The 19,742-nt window shown below is 43.7% G+C and overlaps 1 protein-coding gene across 1 annotated transcript in view; it reads left to right on the forward strand.

Moving 5' to 3' along the window:
- Positions 1–12,322, forward strand: part of RAPGEF6 (Rap guanine nucleotide exchange factor 6) — a 231,350-nt gene extending 219,028 nt beyond the window's left edge. The window contains exons 27-29 of the mRNA XM_004696982.2: positions 2,877–3,105; positions 5,505–6,010; positions 9,094–12,322. Of these exons, the coding sequence (XP_004697039.1) occupies positions 2,877–3,105; positions 5,505–6,010; positions 9,094–9,119 (761 nt within the window). The 3' untranslated portion in view covers positions 9,120–12,322. The remainder of the gene's footprint in view (positions 1–2,876; positions 3,106–5,504; positions 6,011–9,093) is intronic.
- The last annotated feature ends 7,420 nt before the right edge of the window (positions 12,323–19,742 follow it).

The following is a 19,742-nucleotide window of genomic DNA, read 5'->3' on the forward strand; positions in this document are numbered from 1 at the left end:
GGCCCAGGAAGGTGTCTGTTAATAAACTTTTCGGGTGATTCTTTGAATTGATTATATTTGGAAAATATACTGATGTATCAGACATAGGGATGAAATTTTAAAAATCATTTTATTGGGGGCTCATACAGCTCTTACCACAATCCATGCATTCTTCCATTGTGTCAAGCACATTTGTACATATGTTGCCATCATCATTTTCAAAAATTTTCTCTCTACTTGAGCCTTTGGTGTCAGCTTATTTTCCCCCTTCCCTACCCTCCCTCCTTCATGAACCCTTGATAATTTATAACATTTTTTCAATGTTTTACACTGACCAGTGTCAGTGATCTCTATATAACTGATCACAATGATCTATATATAACCCCCTCCCAGAAGGACAGACAACAGAAAAGTGGGTGATGGGAGACATCAGTCAGTATAAGACATGGAAATTATTTTTAAAACAATAAAGCAAGTTTGTTAGTCCATATAATTTTTTAAAAGGTGTTTTTTTTTAATTTGAGAATATTTCCCTTTTTTTTCCCCAAAAAATAAAACTTTAAAAGAAGTCAAGGGACTTCCAAGTTTGATTGCTTAAGAGACACCAGACGCTCCACCTCAGAGCTACAACCGCATCAGAAAATATGCTTTGTTAACATGGGATTAGATGTGCTATTTATATATCCTATTTGGTTTTGACTTTTTCTTAGTAAAATCTGCCTGAAGAGTCTAGACAGTTACTTTTGTTTATATTCCTTTTCTTGGGCCTCTTGAAAATTGACAAATCAATTCATGAAGGGTGCTGATAAACAGCCATGATCCCAAGTTCAGGGAACTAGAGTAGGAGTCCGGAGGCTGGCTCAGCTTCTGAGTGAAAGCAAAGAAGGGCATTGGATCTTAGATGGTTGTCATCCTCATCAGCTGACGTGCGAAGACGTTGCGGTTGGTTGCTAAGTGCTATCAAGTCAGTTCCTCCCCCTGGAAACTCTGCCCCATAGAGACACTGCCCAGTGCTATGCCGTCCTCACTCACACTTGTTTTATATGAGCCCCTTGTGGCAGCCACTCTATCAGTCCATCTCATTAAGGGTCATCCTATTCTCCTAACCCTCCATTTTAGCAAGCATGATGTCCTTCAGGAACTGGTTCCTCCTGAACATGCCTAGAATAGGTGAGAGAAAGTCTGAAAATCCTCAATTCTAAAGAGCATTCTTTAGAGCTATATTTCTTCCCACACAAATGTGTTGGTTCTTCTGGAAGTCCATGCATTGACTGCCATGAATTGGCTGCGAAGGTCAGCGGTTTGAAACTACCAGCTGCACTGTGCACAGCCCTAGTCAGCAAGTGTCACTGGTTCTGTGAGAATCTCAATGCCATGCCCAAAGCCTCTGCTGCTTCTTAGTGAGATTTCCGGGGCATGACAGGCATCATGTAAGGCAGTCCCTGGTTTCCGGACAAGTTTTGTTCCTAAATCTGCCATTACACTGAATTCAGACAAAAGTCACAACAGTTAGGTACAGATTGTATCTAACTTCACCCAGTCAAATGTTTTGTCTTAGTATTGAGTGCACCTTTCTATGTACAAAAAAACTGGCTTTTTCCTGAGCTATTTAATATGATACTCTACAAAGTTTGTGAAAAAACAAAATTAAATCCAAATCTAAAATAATTTATTTTAAAATACTGAGAACACTTGACTCTCAACTAAGGAGCAGGGCTTCTTAGGTTCACGGCAGAGTGTCGGAGGGAGGCATACCCATAAGCACACCTCAGAGTTATTGTGGGTTCAGATACAAACAAAACATGTTGTAGCACATGGAGTCACGTGACTTTCCTGGTTTCCAGTGCGTACCGAAGGTTCATTTATATCATAGTGTGGTCTATTAAAGGTGCCCTGGGGCCATACCCACTCCAAGGGAAAAGACCAGACCGGGCTTTCTACTCCCATCAAAACATGACAATCTCACAAACCCACAGGGGCAGGTCTACTCTGTCCCACAGGGATATGAGTCAGAATGGAGTCAGTGGCAGAGAATGGGGTGTCTCTGTCATGTAAGCAGTGGACCGCTAAACACAAGATGGGCAGTTCAAACCTACCAGCCAGTCTGCAGGAAAAAGATGAGGCTGTCTTACTCCTGTAACGATTTATAGCCTTGAAAACCCTATGTTCGGTCAGAGCCAACTTAGGGCAGAGAGTTAGGTGGTCTATCAAGTATGAGATAGCATTATGAAAAAGTATGACATGAGAATTACCAAAATGTTACACACATACGCTGTTGGAAAAACGGCCCTGGTAAACGTCGCTCAATACAAGGTTGCTACAAACTTTTAATTAGTTAAAAAAAAATGTTTAAAACAGTAAAAGGAAGTACAGCCATATGAGGTATGCCTCTAGTTTTGAAAAACCAAAAGTATGTTTTTTTTTCTTTGAGTCCCGACTCTCATGTCCTACTCTACCACAAATGATATTTTGGACCTTCTGGTCAGGGCCAGAAATATTTATGTTTATCAAAGGAAGGGCCATGGAGTTTTTTTAAAGGTGAGAAACTAAAGAGTGGGTTTAAAACTTTTCATAATATATTTCTTGTTTTAGTAAATGCTTAGAGCATAACTATGAGGCAGATACTAGGATGGTGGGGTTTGGGGAGCTTTTTTTTTTTCTTTTGCAGTAACTGGTTGACTTTCTATTTCTTGAGTCTAGAGTTGGATTAGTGTGGGGAGGCAGGTGAGTGGATGTTGTGGGAATGTGTGTGTGGTGGTGGTTTTAAAAAGGTGCTGCTACACCTGCATAAATGCAAACTCAGTCTGCCCTGCACTTTGTCTTTTGTCCTTGGCCCTCGCTGCATCCCCACCTGTTTCCTGCTCTGTGTGTTTTATCAGTGGTCTTCTCTCCTTCAGGTTGTGCACTTATACCATCAGCTAAATCTGACAACTTGTCCGACTCCAGCCACAGCGAGATCTCTTCCCGCTCCAGCATTGTGAGCAACTGCTCTGTTGACTCCATGTCTGCAGCCCTGCAGGATGAACGGTGCTCCTCCCAGGTTCCGGCCATCCCAGAATCCACTGGGGCACTGGAGAAGGCAGAGCCCTCCTCAGGGATGGGAGACCATGGCCAGCTTGGCGCTGGGTGAGCTTCCCTGCTGGTGTTCATGTCACAAAACTCAAATCACTTGGCCACCACTAGCGTGGCTCTCCACTTAGTTGGCCCTAGAGACCCAAGGGTGGTTGGAAAGAGACCCATAAAAGAGGATTCTCAGTCTGGCTTGCAGAAGACTGTAGAAGACGGTGGGAGCCCAAGATTCATTTATGAGAACTCCATAGGAAGTAAGCCTTGACTTCCCTCTATCCACAATTGAGGGATGGGACGCTAGTGGTTACTAAACAGAGAGATGAGCACACAAAATCAAAGGCATAAATCTGACTTAAACATTTAAAACCTTGTCAATTGATCCTGCTCTCATGCATGCTGGACTTGATTTGGTTTTCAGCAACATCTCCATTTTTGTTTTGTTTTGATTTTGTATGTGCATATTGGGATGTATCTCAGGCAGGGGTGTTATATCACTGGAGGTGACACAACTGCACCCTCTTGAAGTTGTGTCATGTTGTTCTGTGCGTCGGTAGATGAAACCCAGGCTTGATGAACCTATAGGGACAGCAAGTAGAATAGGGCTTGGGGGTGGAAGGTAAAAGGAGACGATGTATCAGCTGTGCCACTGCCAAAAAAAAGGGGAGACGATGTCCTGAAGTCCAGGAAGAAAAAGAATGTTTGGAAACTGACTGTGGTAGCAGTTGTACAGTTCTCCTTGACGTGATTAAACTATGGAATGATATGATATATGCAGTAACTCCCAATTAATAATAAATTTAAAATAAAATTTAAATATAACAGTAAACAATATTCTCTATACTGACTATGCAAATAAATACTTGTGTGAAAAATATATAGGCACTCATATTTAAAACATTACTGAATTGATAAAAGCTTTCTTTTACTATGGATCTTTTAGAACAATAAGAACTATTAATAGGGGGGAGAATGATTCTTGAACTTCTGGGAGACTGACAATGCTTAATTCTTGGTTTCTGAAAGTGTAATTTGGGGAGAAGAATCACCTTGTAAAAGTCCCCAAAGGCCCACTCCTTTTTTTTAACTTTAGTTGTAAATTTTGTTATAACCAAACAAAATGGAAATCTTAAAGTATTTCTGATAATTTATTTAAAACTGATAAATACTTATTAAATCCATATAGAGTGTAATAAAGTATTATCCTACTTATGAAGATTTCTAAATGGTGATCCTCTATATTAGGGATAAGCAAACAGTGTAAAAGTTTAGGTGATGATGTTGTTGGGGGCCATCAAATGGGTTCCAACTCATAACAGCCTCAGGCACAGCAGAAGAAAACACTGCAGGTCCTGCACCACCCTCACAGTAAAGGGAGGAGAGTAGGTGAGACAGTGTTTCACTTTGCCAGCCACGTGTTCTTCGACAGCTGCTCACCTCTGCCCTTGCTGCACCAGAGTAGTCACAGATAAGGGGGAACAACAGACATGGCCTTGGAGTCACTGAAACAGGCTCAAGGACAGGCCAGACTCAACCTGAGCCCTGGTTGATACTAGAAATCTAGCATTCTTAAACTTTCTGTATAAAATGGCAGACAATAAATTTGAGACTTTACAGGGTTGTACTTGCTCTGTCTCAAATTCCTTGCTTTTTTTTGTTTGTTTGTTTCATTTAACCCTTCCGATTATAAAAACCTTTGTTCCAGACGATCTCAAAAGAGGTGGTTGGCCAACTTTGACCTTTGTACCCCTTGGTTTGTTCCAGGGGATGAGATTATAGGTATAGGTAACACTAGTAATCAGGCTTGGGGTTTGCTTTTTTGGTTTGTTGCAGGTGATGAGGTTAATGTACAGGTAATCAGGGGACATTGCCATTTACTAAGCGCCACACTCTGATCTTGGAGCCCTGGTGGTGCAGTGAGGAAGCACACGGCTGCTAGCTGAAAGATAACCATTTGAACCCACCGCTCTGTGGAACCGACATGGCAGTCTGCTTGTGTAAAGATTTCAGCCGGAGAAACCCCTGGGCAGTTCTGCTGTGTCACGTAGGGTCGCTGTGTGTCAGAACCACTGACGGCAGGGCATTTGGTGCTATGGGCCTCTGCTCACCTCAGATGTACCTGGCAAATCAAAACCAGGGTTCCTATAGATGGGGGTTCTTCATTCTGTATGCCTGGGGATCATTCTAATGTTGACTTCCCAAGAACAAAATATACACCTACCTTTATGAATTTCAAGCTTCATCCTTGCCTTTTTATTTTAAATCAGTTGGAGGAAAATTCTGAGGACACCTGGCTAAGCATCAGAGCATCTTCCGCGGCTGTTACTTCCAGCCAAGTGGTAGTAAAAACGTGAATAGCAACAGCAAGTTTAGTAGTGACTGATGTCTGGTGTCAGCATTTTCATGGGCTTGGTCTAATGTGAACATCCACTTTTAACTGTGTATTTCTCCAACGCTAGGTGGCCACTCTCAAAGCCCCCCCCAGTCAAGGGGGGTCTGGCAGTCTCGTCTTCTCTGAGCAGTGAAGAGATTTCTCATGAGCATATCATTATAGAAGCAGCCGACAGCGGTCGTGGAAGTTGGACTTCCTGTTCCAGCAGCTCCCACGACAATTTCCAAAACCTCCCAAACCCCAAAAGCTGGGATTTTTTAAATTCCTATCGGCATACTCATTTGGATGGCCCCATCGCTGAAGTTGAACCCACCGACCATGAACCCTGCTGCTGTCCTAAAGGCTTCTCTAGAACTTGTGGTCACTGCAAAGGAGGCCTGGAGACTAATCCGTTGAGACAGAGCTGGGCCTCCTCCAGTTCTCTGCCGGACACCTGTGAACCAAACTACGGGACTGTCAAACGGAAGGTCTTAGAGAACACCCCAGCTGAGTTGTCCGACGGCTCAGATGCCAAGGATGGCACTGACCCGACTTACAAAATGGTCACCTCAAGTACAAAAAAGGGTTTAATCGGTGAGTGTCGTGTCCTTTGTCGTATTGGTTGCTTTAAAGGTTAAGTGACAGGAAAAGAAGGCATTGGGCTATTGGGCCTTCACTCTAGCCTCTCATTTCACCTCTACAGACAAATCATTTCCCAAAAATTAGTGACTTCTCAAGGGGTTGGGTAGGTAGGTACTCACATTTGTTAAAGTGAACCAAAAACTGGTGATGTGTATTAAGTTAGGGGTCCAGATTTGTTTGCTATATTTTGTTTTCAATATTTTTGTTGTTTTGTTGGGGAAAATAATAGCATTGTTATGCATTCATAATAAAAGGAGTATTCTTTGTCACCCCCAAAATTGCTCGGACCACAGTTGCTTTGAATATGTGGTAGCAGCATTGAATCTGATACTACACTTAGGTAGTAAGAATGGGAGGCCATGTGATAAGGAAACTAAGGTTAAATACATTCTTCAAGAACATATCACAGATGTGCCCACTGCTGTTTGTCATTACATTCTAATCACATACACAGCAGTCTGTATTGAACTAAACAAATCCCTTTTTAAAAAATAATTTCCTGAATTACATAAACATACAGATGTAATACCTGCTTTTCTGTTTATGTGGGAAGAATATACTTTTTGTCAGTATTTTCCTAATTTGTAACTTGATAGAAGATTTGTAATGTTACATTTAATTAGCATGCAAAAAGAAAATGTTCTGGTTTTGCGGTTTCTTGTCAAATGGCATTATAGGCTGGGTTTTTAGCTCCTTCACTTTTTCCCAGGGTAACCACTAAAGGTCTGGTGGCACTATGGGTTAAGTTTGGGGCAGTTAACAGGAAGGTTACCGCTCCAGGGGAGAAAAACGAGGCAGTCTATTTCCACAACCATTTGTAGCCTTAAAAACCCCACGAAGCAGTTCAGCTCTGCCTTGCAGGCTCACCGTGGGTTGGAATGGACTCCACAGCAGTGTGTCTGTGCAAGTGTGTGCCGGGACATAAAGACTAGCTCTTGTCCGCCCACCCACGACAGGTGTGGCTGCATTGCTGCCATTCCCGACTGCCTCGACAGTTCACTGACATTCTCCACTCTTTGGTTTTGGCAAGCCGGCTCCTTATTTCCCCTGCGCCCCACCCTCAAATGGGAGTAGAAACACCTTTTAACCTTGATAGTATGTGGGAATTCTACTGGGGAAGTTGTGGAGCTTGCTATTTGGGTAAACCTATCCTCTAAAGGAGAGAAAATACTAAAATTAACTCAATTGCCCTCTTTTTAGTCGGTTCTGCTTTTGCATCGGTAGTGTTTATATAAAGATGGCTTGCATGATTGAGATAGTCAAACATTTGCCCTGTGAATCATGTGGATGAGGGTCAGTTTCCTAGAGTTTCCTTTTTACCTCGTTTCTGTTGCTTGTTGGAGTTTTGCTTTATTCATAGGGATTGCAGACTTAGGGAAAGGATTTTAAAGTTGCCAGCATATTTAATGTCCACTGAAAAGCAGGGAAATTTGATTCATTCATGAATTTCCTAAAATTGCCATGTTTTCTACTCCGCTTAATCACAAACAGTAATGACACATAAGGTCCTCAGAGGACAATGCCTTGGTACCAGGAAAGTGAACTTGGTGCCTGTGCCAGGACTGAGCGCGCTCTTCTGCCCGAGAATGCCAGCCAACAGTGGTCCTGGGCTCAGAGAGAGGGTGAGGCAGCAGCCTGCAGGTGGCCCAAGTGCCATTTTTGTGAAACCCCGCCAGGCCACCAGAGCAGGTGTTTGTGGGAGTGCTTCCGGTGACTGGCTCGGTGGGCTTTGGGCTGTTATTCCCGGAAATGTATCGAACTTGCGTGGTGTTGAACACTGAACTGCCAAAGGAAACTTGCCATCCCCGTCACCTCCTTTAGCTCGCATTTTATGCCCTCTCGCTAAACGGTGTATTGTGTCAGCATCGCCTCTTCACAAAGCGAGCAGGTGCAGCTTCCCGTAAAGAGAGACACCCTCGGAAACCCCGGAGCCACTGGGGCTGAGGTTGGGGTTGGGGGCCACTTTATAAACCGGTTTAATAAACACTACGTTTATTGAGTTTTCATATGTTCTAGATCTGCCATTGGTTCCAAATTTATTCACATTGTCTGTTTTTAAGTTCTATTTTGTCATTGTAGTAAGTTTCTGTTTGGTTTGTTTCTTTGTGTTTCATTTTTCATTAACATCTCCATTGATTGTTTTCCATGCCAGTGTACTGTGTCACCTCACCCAAGAAGGACGATAGGTATAGGGAGCCACCTCCCACCCCTCCAGGATACCTGGGGATTTCTTTAGCGGACCTGCAGGAAGGACCCCACCCGCACCTCAAACCTCCTGACTATAGTGTGGCAGTGCAGCGGTCCAAGCTGATGCCCAGCAGCCTCCCGAGACTGCCGCCCGCGCCTCTCGGCAGCAGCCCCGCGGCGGCCCGCGCCCCACGGAAGACGGGCGCTCTGCCCGAGCGGCGCGGCGCGCAGCCGGCGCGGCCCCAGCCCGCCGCTGGGCCGGACGCAGACAGTGACGACGACGACGGTACGTTGACCAACTGCCCTCAGGGCTCTGCCGTACAACCGTGGTGTGTTCTGGTCACCAGTGATGCTTTCTTGAAATCCTCAGAGGCCTTCTGTCAAATCTCTACGAAATCCCTCCAAAATGATGGTGTGTTTTCCAAGTGGCGACGCGAGCTGCTTGCTTGCACGTGCCCGTGCCCTCGTGGCCCAGATGGTGGTCTTGGCTTTGAGGGAGCAGCAGCGCCGCCTGGTGGGGTCACGCGGGAGCGGGCCTTTGGGCACCTGCAGAGCTGTGCTTCCACTTAACGACTCTAAATGCAGAACTATTGAACGCTTTCTTAAAATAAAAGTTTTATCCTTGTAAACAGCTGAGTGAATGATTAAAACCAATTATGAAAGAAGTTCCGGTTTATCGGCAGACAATTCGATCAGAGAACATTGGGGTCTTTACAGTAGAATCTGGGCCTTGATAAGATACTAATTGAAATTGACTTTCTAAGTAGAAGTTAATGTCTATAACTTGATTGTAAGTTGATATTCATGACTGCAGATCTACCCATTGGTTCTGTTTTTGTGCTTTTCAGAAGATGAACAGGTTTCAGCCGTCTAGTCGTTGGGTGGCCTGTTGGAAGGTCATTGGAAGTTCTCGAGGAACCGTGAGGCCCTGCAGGCCCTTGCCTACAAAGCGCTGCTGCTACTCCTGACCCGGAGGTTCCACTGCCTGAACTCTGAGCAGACGCCCTGAGCCCCGCTATATTTGTGCTTCCTCCCTGCACACGCAGCCTTTGCTCGGCTGCCCCTGCGGAGCCAGGTCCTCTCCAGTTTGCACACCAGACCTGCCTTGGGACCACTGTCTAGAGCAAATTCCAATTCCGAGTCATCCGGATGCACATGACCATAGTTGTTCCTTTAACGATGTATTTTATGTTAGTATTATTATTATTATTTCTGTGCCAGAGCTTGGGCTCATGCACAAAATTTAAATGTCTGCCAATGCCAAGGGTATTCTTGTGTATTTGAGAAGTAACTTATTTGAAGTCTTATGGTGTTGATTATGGGGTGGGGGGTGTCTCTGGTTAGCAAATGTGTGTGTTTATAATGGCCATCAGTCTGCCTTGGAGCAGAGCAGACGGCAGCCCTCGCCTTTACAGAGCCGGTTGGCTGTAACTTGTATTGCGCCTGTGCAATGTAGAGTTTAGGAAGCCTTTGGGGCTCAGGTGTTAGGGAGGACAATACTGCCATCTCGTGGTCTCAGTTTGGAAGGCCAAATGAAGCTGAGGCCTTGTCAGTCTTTAGGGGGAAGGGGGTGGGATTGGGTTGGGTAGAACTGTTGATTTCCCAAGAATGAAATTTTAATGCTAAATTATCTATATTGAGTCTGCTCTGAAGTGAAAATCATGTTACTGCCAATTGTAACTAGAAGTATAAATCCTGATGAATTCTAGAGAGTTAATTTTTCTGGACCATAGGAACCCAAAATTCCCAATGTCTACGCCAGACATGGAGCGTTGTCATTTTAAAGATGACGTCCACGCTGAGGAGGGTACTCGAGAGATGAATGCGCTCACACACGGCGTTCCGTGTGGACCAACGCTCTTCATCCATCTCAGGAACTCCCGCGCGATGGGACTTCTCGAATGATGGGACGTCTCATCTGCTCACCTTTGTCATCGCGGGGGATTTGGGTGTGGGGAGAGGAGCTAGAGTTAGGACTCATTATCTTGTTTCTCAGGGTAGCCCCGGAGGACATACCTTAGCAGCCTGTTCAGCATGGATTGATCTCATAATTTAAGTATTTAATTAGAATTTGAGTGACTTATTTCCAGAATGAACTCAATTTTTTCTCCATTCACATTTTTAAAAAATGAAAGACAATTCTCTTTATCTTAAGTTTAAAGTGTCTTCTTTTTTAATGTAAAGCTAGAGTGAAGTTTTAGTAAACTTCTGTTATTACCAAAAAAAAACAAAACGCCAAAGCCGCTGATCGACGGAGCCGTGATGGATTGACTCCCGAAGGTTGGCTGTACGTGACCTGGAGGAAGGTCATTGGTTCTGTGGTTGCCTTCGTAGGCGTTCTCTTTTCTCCCAGCGCCTCTCCCCTTCCTTCGCTGCACCCTCCCCCCTTTCATCGTCCAGCCGGCATCCACTGCTGCGTTGATTGGTGAACAGTAGTTCGGTCCGGCCCATCAAAATGATTGTCTGCTCTCTATAGGGAGAATAGCAAGCCTGAACAATTCACCCGAAGGATCGATGTTCATCTGAAATGCAAGCCTTAGAAATTAGCCCAGAGACACTGGAGTGGGCTGGCCAGCTCCACCACGTCCTTGGTCCATTGAGCTGGGCGGCAGCAGGCTCGGAAACCGGTGTGAAGTCACTGGCCTCTGCACACAGGTCACGAGGCTGGGTCTTTCCTCTGAAAGGCCGACTTTTTTTTCTTTCACCAATTTACACGGACTGGTTTTGTGTCCATGCAAACCACCAAATGTGAAAACTATTTTTGCTATAACCACCTTTTTTTATCAAGTTTGGGCATTTATTTTCACCATTTTGTATCCATAACTCCGGGAAAATGGGCTGTTCGCACGGTTAGCAGATCTTTCACACCAGGTGGAAGCCATACTCCTCCTCGTCCTTAATGGTGTAGATAGTAGCGCGTGCGCGCAGAGAGCTGAGGTCTTTGGTCTGGGATGGACCCCCTCGTCGCTGCCTTTGCTTGCTCTAGCTTTCACTGTTGGAATCTACTGATCACATTGATCAGAAACTAAAGCCAAATGCTTTGTAGGCCCTGCAAAAAGTCATGTTTGGATTTTTGTTTTATTTGCATGAAAGGTACAGAGACACCCAGACCTGTCTTTGCTCCGACTCCAAATTCCCTGTTGGTTTTGTTTTTTTTACGTTTACAACCTTCCTGCAGAGACTAGCAGTCTCTCATCCCACCACAACTTCACTGGGAAGATTGAAACAGTAAACCCTCAGTGCAAACTTCTGCCAAATCATAAGTTTCCATAAAGCAATCTCTTGAAAGTGAAAATGAAAAAAATTGGAGAATTAGTAAATCTCAGGCTTCCATAAATATTTGTTATTAGTAATAGATTCTAATTTCCTCCAAGTGATGTTTTTCAGTATGATAGGTAGCCGGGGAGGGAAGCCGTTGGCTTTCCCTGCAGACTCTCCCCAGGCTGGCCAGGTGGCACTTAGCCCTGCCGCTGTGAGGAACAAGCCCAGTTTCATCATGCGTTCTCATCCCCACAGAAAGAAGAGCGAGAAACCGTCTGCTTGTGGACTTAAAACATTCTGATATAATTTTAAATTTCTAAATAATATACTGTTGCAGATGTATCCCTTGAAAGGTTAGAAAAGGGGGAGAAATCTTCCCCAAAGCGTCACTGCAGTGTTTTCATACTTAAACTTGAACCCCAGCTGATCTTTAGCTTTTGTTGTTTTTGTTTATTTTGCTTTTAAGGCTTCTTTATTTTTTTATACAAGGAATGCAGTTGATCTTTTAAAATCTAAAGGTGAGCTTATCAGCAAAAGTCAAAAACCAAACTGCACAGTTGGAATAATTAAATAGCAACTATACTGCACAATTCCGTGATTGTAAAGTAGCCTGTAAGAAGCAAGGTTTGTCACCTATTTTTTGATACCTCTTAAACTTATGTCTTTTAGAAAGACAGTGCCTCTGTATGCTTTTTGTATTTTTACTGAGTGTAAATATTTGTTATATTTTTGGTTAAGAGAATGTAAAAGTACCATTTATTATCATATCTACTAATACATTGGTGGAATCAATAAAGAATGTACATGAAGCCTCCATGCACTTGATCATGAGTGAGTGTATAGGGCGGGTGAGACAGTCACTCTGGGCCCCTGTCGGGTGTGGAAACCTTACTTTAGCGGTCTTCAGAGAAACGGGAGCACCCTAGTTAACCCTGACCTTATGAAGTGTGTCAGAACATCGAGGTGGTTGTCTCTTTACAAAAAGAAAGTTTGATTGCAAACCAGATAAGTCATCTAAATTCCACTGGGGTTTGTTTTCAGCCAAGTAATTGATGCCTCACACAAAACTGGGATTCTTTCCTGCCTGTGCCATGCCTGTAGAAGGTGACGTAAACTCTGCCAATTCTCTTAGGAGGTCAGTTCTCAGGGCCTTGGCAACATCGAAGGAAATTCTGCCTTAACATCACTTTCCAAAACCTCCCAACCTTCCCTCTCCATCCAAAGAATATTATTCCTGTGAAGCTAAGCCTTCTGTCTTTATCACGTCTCCCTTCCAAACACAATCCCGGTTTTCCCAGGCCTCTCGGGGAGTGGATTCGCGTCCGCTGACTGAGGAGGAAGAGCGCTCCAACAACGGGAGGGTTCATCCCTCCCCCTCGTTCACCGTGTCCACTGCCCGCAGGGCCACTGTTGGAGGTACTGGGTAATGCTTTGTGGTGGCTCCAAACAGCAGAGCTAAAGTACCAGGTTGTCATCCTGACCATAAGCAGGCATCCATGTATAAAGCTTAGAAACAACTCTCTCTGTGATGGAACAATCAGACCAAAGAACAAGCACAATGCAGACAGACACATGGGACAACAATTCACAAGCCAGTGGACTGGTTTAGAGCACTTCAAACTACTGCAGAACTCACATTATTTTCAGGTGAACATGGTGCATTTATCAATATAGGTTAAGCCATACGTAAACTGTAATATTTGTAGAAAAAGTTGAGATCCTATATCTGTGATATAATTGAGTTAGGAATTAGTAAGATGTACTCCTAAATCGCATGCTTATGAACTGAATGAAGACGTGGCTATCAACATTTTGGACATAAAAGCAATGGTCCCAGGGAATGATGTCGCCTTATACACATTATGAGATTAGAAAAGAGGTTCAGCCAAGCATTCTCAAGAGGCCACATGTTAATAAACCCAAATCAGAAGAAAACAAATATGAAGACGTTAATGTAATGCATATAAATCAAAACGGATTACATACTAGAGCAACAAGTTGGCTCCTTGAAAAAACTAATAAAATCAAACTAAACCATCAGGAATGAAATAGAATCATTGAAAATCATTTGAAAATGTAAGACATGATGGATGTTATGGTAATATGGAGGAAATAAATTCATTGGGGAACATGCATACCTAAAAGGAAAATTCAGTAGCTATAAAAGAATTGGGGAAATTGTTAGGGGACACAAAATGGCCACAGCGGCACAACGGGCGGTCGAGCAGAATGTGGAAGTCGTGTCTGCTCCGGGCAGCTGCTGATACACGGGGCCCCAGCCCAACCCTCTGTGACCGGCAGCCCAGTCACCTGTGCTGAGCCTTCCTGCAGGCCTCCTTTCTGCCTCTGGGACCCCGTCATGGGGGTCCATTCGGCCAGAGAATAAAGCCCTCTCTCGCTAGCATTGCAGACCCCAGAAGGCGAGAGAGGGCCTCGTTCCACCTGGACCCATGGACTTAGCCCCCAAGGCACCAGGATTCTCTCCCCAGAGACCAAGGTGCCCACGGCCTTTCTCCCCTTAGTGATTTGAAAGCTGTCCCCACGGCCCCTGTGCTGCATACACGTCCTGCTGCCACTGCTGCTTTTGTGTCAGACTGTACCGACAAAGTAGCTTTCATATTCCCCTTTGCAAATGAACAACTCACATCTATATCTGAGTGTGCAATAAAATCATTGTCCCCCCCAAAAGGAATTGTTAGGTGCCTTCGAGGCAGTTCTGGCTTTATAAGGACCCTATGCGCATCAGAACCAAAACACTGCTCAATCCTGCACCATCTTCATAATGATTCCTAAATTTGAGCCCATGGTTGCAGTCACTGTCTCAATCCATCCTGTCCAGGACCTTCCTCATTTCTGCTGCCCTTCTAACCAAGTATATCCTTCAGGGCCTGGTCTCTCCTGACAACATGTCCAAAGTATGTGAGACTGGGGGGAGGGGAGGAGGACAGTGGGGGGGGGGAGCCAGCCCCCCACAACTAATCACAGGTTCAGTAAGCACAGTTGTATGGTTAAAATATAAAGATTATAATAAAGTCATAGAGTAATAGAGGGGAGAGAGTAAAATAAAGAAGTCAGACATTTCATGGTAGCATGCTCACCTCTTGGATGGCCATGGTTTCGATAGCCAGGTCCACGCACAGCGCTGGCAGAGGGCAGGAGAGGGGGATTTATTGCTAATCAAGGCTTATATATCTTTGGGGGCATGCATGCCCCTAATTACAGGTAAAGTCACAGGAAGGGGCTGTACACTAGGCCTAAGTGGAACAGGAAGAGGATGAGCTAGGGGTGCACACATAATAGGAAGAGGAGGGACTAGGGGTATACATGTGAAAAGAAGTGCGGACCCTAGACTCAACATGGCAGCCTAACCTTGGTAATCCTTGAGTGGAATGGGCTTGACTTCCCTGGGCTCTCCTTCAGGAAAACAATCTACTACTATCCTTATCAGAAGAGAGTGGGCCCTACTTAGGGTGGGACAGACTGTACAGTCTGGTTGCTCTAGATGGCCGATAACCCTTTGGGAGAATAACCTCTGACCTACTTTTGTTGACCAAGTGTATAGTCATTTACCATGTGTAGCAAGCCCCTAGGTTTGGCATATATTTGGGGGAGACAACTTGGGAGAAATATTTCTGTTTCCCACAAGAGACAAAGTCCCACCATCTTTGCCTCTAAAAGAGCATTCTGGCTGTACGTATTCCAAGACAGATTTGTTTGTTGTTTTGGCAGTCCATGGTAATTTCAGTCGGGTACTTTTCAATATTTTTCACCAGCACCATAATTCAAATGCATCAATTCTTCTTTGGCTTTCCTTATTGAATGTCTAACTTTTACATGGATAGAAGACAATAAAAAATACTTGGGTCAGGCTGTACCTTAATCCACAAAGTAACATCCTTGCTTTTCCAACACTTTAAAGAGGTCTTGTGCAGCAGCTTTACCCAATGCAATGTGTCACTTGATTTCTTAACTGCTGCTACAGTGAGCATTGATGTGGATCCAAGCAAGACAAAATCCTTGAGTGTCAATCTTTTCTCCATTTATCACAATGCTAGCTATATTGGTCCAGTGGTGAGGATTTGGGTCTTAGTGACATTGAGTCATAATCCATACCAAAGGCTGCAATCCTTGATCTTCATCAAGTGCTTCAAGTCCTCACTTTTCAGCAAGCAAGGTTGTGATACCTACATATTGAAGGTTATTAATAAGCCTTCCCCCAATCCTGATGCTAAGTTCTTGTGTTAGGGTTCTCTAGAGAAACAAAACCAGGACACTTATGATTTTATATGTATGTATATATATATATATATATATGATTTTGTATATATCCATATATATGATTTTGTATATATCCATATATATGATTTTGTATATATCCATATATATGATTTTGTATATATCCATATATATGTGTGTGGATAGATACATACAGCATGAAGGAATATAACAATTAGTCCACACAGCAGTACAGAGGGCTCAGTTCAACTCACTTTCGTGAAACAGTTCATATACTGGAAGTCCTTCAACTCACCAGGGCTGCTGGGTGTCCAAGGTCAAGGAAGCAGACAGCTGAGTCATCCTTAGAATAATACAGGTAGTCCAGTCACAGGCAGCAAAGAGTAGGGTGGGTCACCAACAGTCAACCAGACGACAGTATCCGACAGTCCCAAGCTCAAGCGATGTATACACCAGCAGTGTGGCAAAGCAGGTCTCAAAGGAACCTCAAGCTCTAGTGCAGCGGTTCTCAACCTGGGGGTCAAACGACCTTTTCACAGGGGTGGCCTTAAACCATCGGAAAATACATATTTCCGATGGTCTTAGGAACCGAGACATGGTTCCTCTATCTGTCTCCAGGAGGGTCCACCCACATGCAGATATGTTGATCTAGTGAGAAATAAGCTATCTCAACCTTCACACTGATGTTGGCTTCTTACGCATAATGTCACAAAATGTAGCAGTGTCGTTTACTGTTATATTAAGACTGTTACCCATGCTACACCAGGCTTCAAGACAAAATTGCATTTACTTGTAATTAGAAATAAATATTTCACAATATATAATTGCATATTTTTATGTGATTAATCACTGCTTTATTTATGTTCAGTTTGTAACAATGAAAATACATCCTGCATATCAGATATTTACATTATGATTCATAACAGTAGCAAAATTACAGTTATGAAGTAGCAACAAGAATTTTATGGTTGGGGATCACCACAACATAAGGAACTGTATTAAAGGGTTGCAGCATTAGGAAGGTTTAGAACCACTGCTCTAGCGACCCTTGAGTTGGGTGTGCCATGGGTAGTGTAGCTCACAAGTTGAGGCAGAGAACTAGTCACACACTGCTCTGATCGCCAGACAGCAAGAGAGAAAAGCAGGGCTCACCAAACCATTTATCTCTGCTCTCCAATCAAACTGCGACCTTATTAATTCCACATGTTCCTATTAGCCAGGTTGGCACAATAAACCTACCTATCATAGTTCTTCATGTAGTCCAGCTTCTCTATGATTTGCTCAATATACAGATAGAACAAGTGAGAGGGTACAACCATGATCCACACCTTTCCTGATTTTAAGCCATGACATATTCCCTGTTGTATTCACACCACTGCCTCTTGATCCATGTGGTAGTTACACAATTTTATGTCACCTTGAGAGAAGAATGAAGGGGTGAAGTCTACCCTGTCAATCAGGTCACACAGCCTGATGATTCCTCCTTGTGGGCATGGCCTTCTCATGAGGATTCTGGCCAGAACCCTGGAGATGCATCCACTGCCGTTGGATCCACAGGACTTTTCACCCACCAGCCTGCTGTGATCTTCCTGCATTCAGCATCATTGCATGTGCTGTATGTGTCTGAAGAGAATTCGTGGGCTAATATCGGACTTATAAGCTAATATCAAACTTGTGGACTTGCTCTGGACTGGGCTGGGATATTTTATTGATGCATAATTACCACTTGATATAAAGTTCTCTCTTACACACACGAGTGTCTCCGGATTTGTTTCTCTAGTCAACCCAGACTAACACAGTCCATGTACAAGTTCCAAATGAGCACAATGAAATGTGGAATTACCATTCTTCTCAAGGTTATCCCTAGATTATCATGATCCACGCAGTGAATACCTGTGCATAGTCAATGAAACACATAAATATCTTTCTGGTATTCTCTGCTTTGAGCCAAGATCCATCTGACATAAACAATGATATCCCTTGTTCCATGTCCTCTTTTGAATCCAGCCGGAATTTCTGGCAGCTCCCTGTCAATGTACTGCTACAACCACTGTTGGATGACCTTGAGCAAAATCTAATCTACACGTGGTATCAAGGACACCGCTCTGTAAGCATTCTGCTGGGCAGCTTTTTTGGAATAGGTGCAAGCATGGAACTCTCCCAGTCACTTGGTCGAGCCGCTGTTGTCCACATTTCCTGGCACAGATGCGTGAGTGAGTGCTGCCAGTGCTTCGCCAGCTTGTTGGGCTGCTTTCTTCAGCGACAGTAGTTCTTGATCATATGCTTCCTCTGTAGATGGCTGGATGGCAACTCGGTCTTTTGTTTTTTTAGAAAAAATAAATTAAATCTGAAGTTTTAAATCCCACAAAGAAAAAAAAAAAATCCCACAAAGAAAACTCAATGCCTGCATGAATTCACCAGTAATTTGTATCAAAACACACTGAAGAAGTAACACTGATCCAGGCCCCATTGGGATTTCTTAAAACAAAACACACACACAAACGCATCAGAAATTATTACTGCACCATGATACCTAAGTTGTCAAGCAATTCTTTCCAAATTTGTGTTGGAACAACCCGAAGCTCATGAGCTTAACATATTTTGCTCATAAGAAATAATAATTAAAAAGCAAGTTCTGAGGCTCAAAAATTACACTTACAAAGTCACTGTGGAGGCTTTATCATAGTTCTTAGTTTTTCTCTTAACTTTACTGCCGGAATCACTAACTTTCTTTAGAACCATAGTTACAATATTTTACAGAAAGCGCAAAAAACAGCACGATGATGAATGTTTACATGCACAAATAAGCATTATATGTTGTGTGAGGGAGTGGGCGCTTAGACCGGGGTTCTCAACCTGTGGGTCGTGACCCCTTTGGGGGTCGAACGACCCTTTCACAGGGGTCGCCCGATTCATAACAGTAGAAAATGACAGTGATGAAGTAGCAGCAAGAATAATGTTATGGTTGGGGGTCCCCACCACACGAGGAGCTGTATGAAAGGGTGGCGGCAGGAGGAAGGTGGGGAGCCATGGCCGTAGACTGAGCGGGCACCCCTTTGGGTCAGAGAGGAGACGCTGCGTGAGGCTCACTCTCGGCTCTCATGTGGTTCTTCAGGTCAGATCTGGGGTTCAACTATGTAGAAAGTTAGTGTGTTAGGGTTCTCTAGAGAGACAAATCCAAATTGCTAATAATTATCTATATATTTATTTATGAAGATATATATATATAACAGAAGAAATGAACAGTTAAATTATAAAGCAGTACAAATGGCTCAGTGCAACTCACTCCCGTGAGAGAGTTGTGAGACACTGGCAGTCCTGTAAGTCTTGAGGGCCGCCAGGTAGTCCTCTATAGAGATATTCAAGCTATCCCTGGCACAGGCAGCAAACAGCAAGGCAGGTCACCAACAGTAAGTCCCCAGCTCAAGAGATGTAAATTCCAATTGTGTGCCGAAGCAGGTCTTAAAGGGACCTCAAATTACAGTGACACAGTCCATGGATCAGGTGTCCCACAGGTAGTGTAGCTTGCAAACTGAGGTACAGAACAAGCAAGGCAGCCGCACACTGGTCCGATGATCAAAGAGCGAGAGACGAGAGGCGAGGCTCACTGAGCCATTTATCTCTCTGCCCTTCAATTGATCCCACATATGTTCATCGGCCAGGCTGGCACAATAAACTAACTATCTCAATCCACCCCTTGCCAACCTGGCACCTGAACACAATTCTTTAACCATATATACTTATATAATTTCCGGACATTGATGAAATCACACTTATACTTATCATCTATCATTCATATAAATGAAAACACACTGAGTCCAATTGTATGTAATATATCATACCTTAACAAAGGAAAGATATGCAATAATCATATAAAAAGAAAATACATTGACAATTACAAACCTTGCTTTTGCAATTGATCATGTGGTCATAATTCATAGGTAGAACTACCTTCTACTACTACCCATTCTCTATTACCTTTGCCCTCAGCAAGCACCTC

The sequence above is a fragment of the Echinops telfairi genome, unplaced genomic scaffold (assembly GCF_000313985.2).
Source record: "Echinops telfairi isolate 266 unplaced genomic scaffold, ASM31398v2 ScPeMD7_7469;HRSCAF=8507_1, whole genome shotgun sequence".
NCBI classification, from domain to species: Eukaryota; Metazoa; Chordata; class Mammalia; order Afrosoricida; family Tenrecidae; genus Echinops; species Echinops telfairi.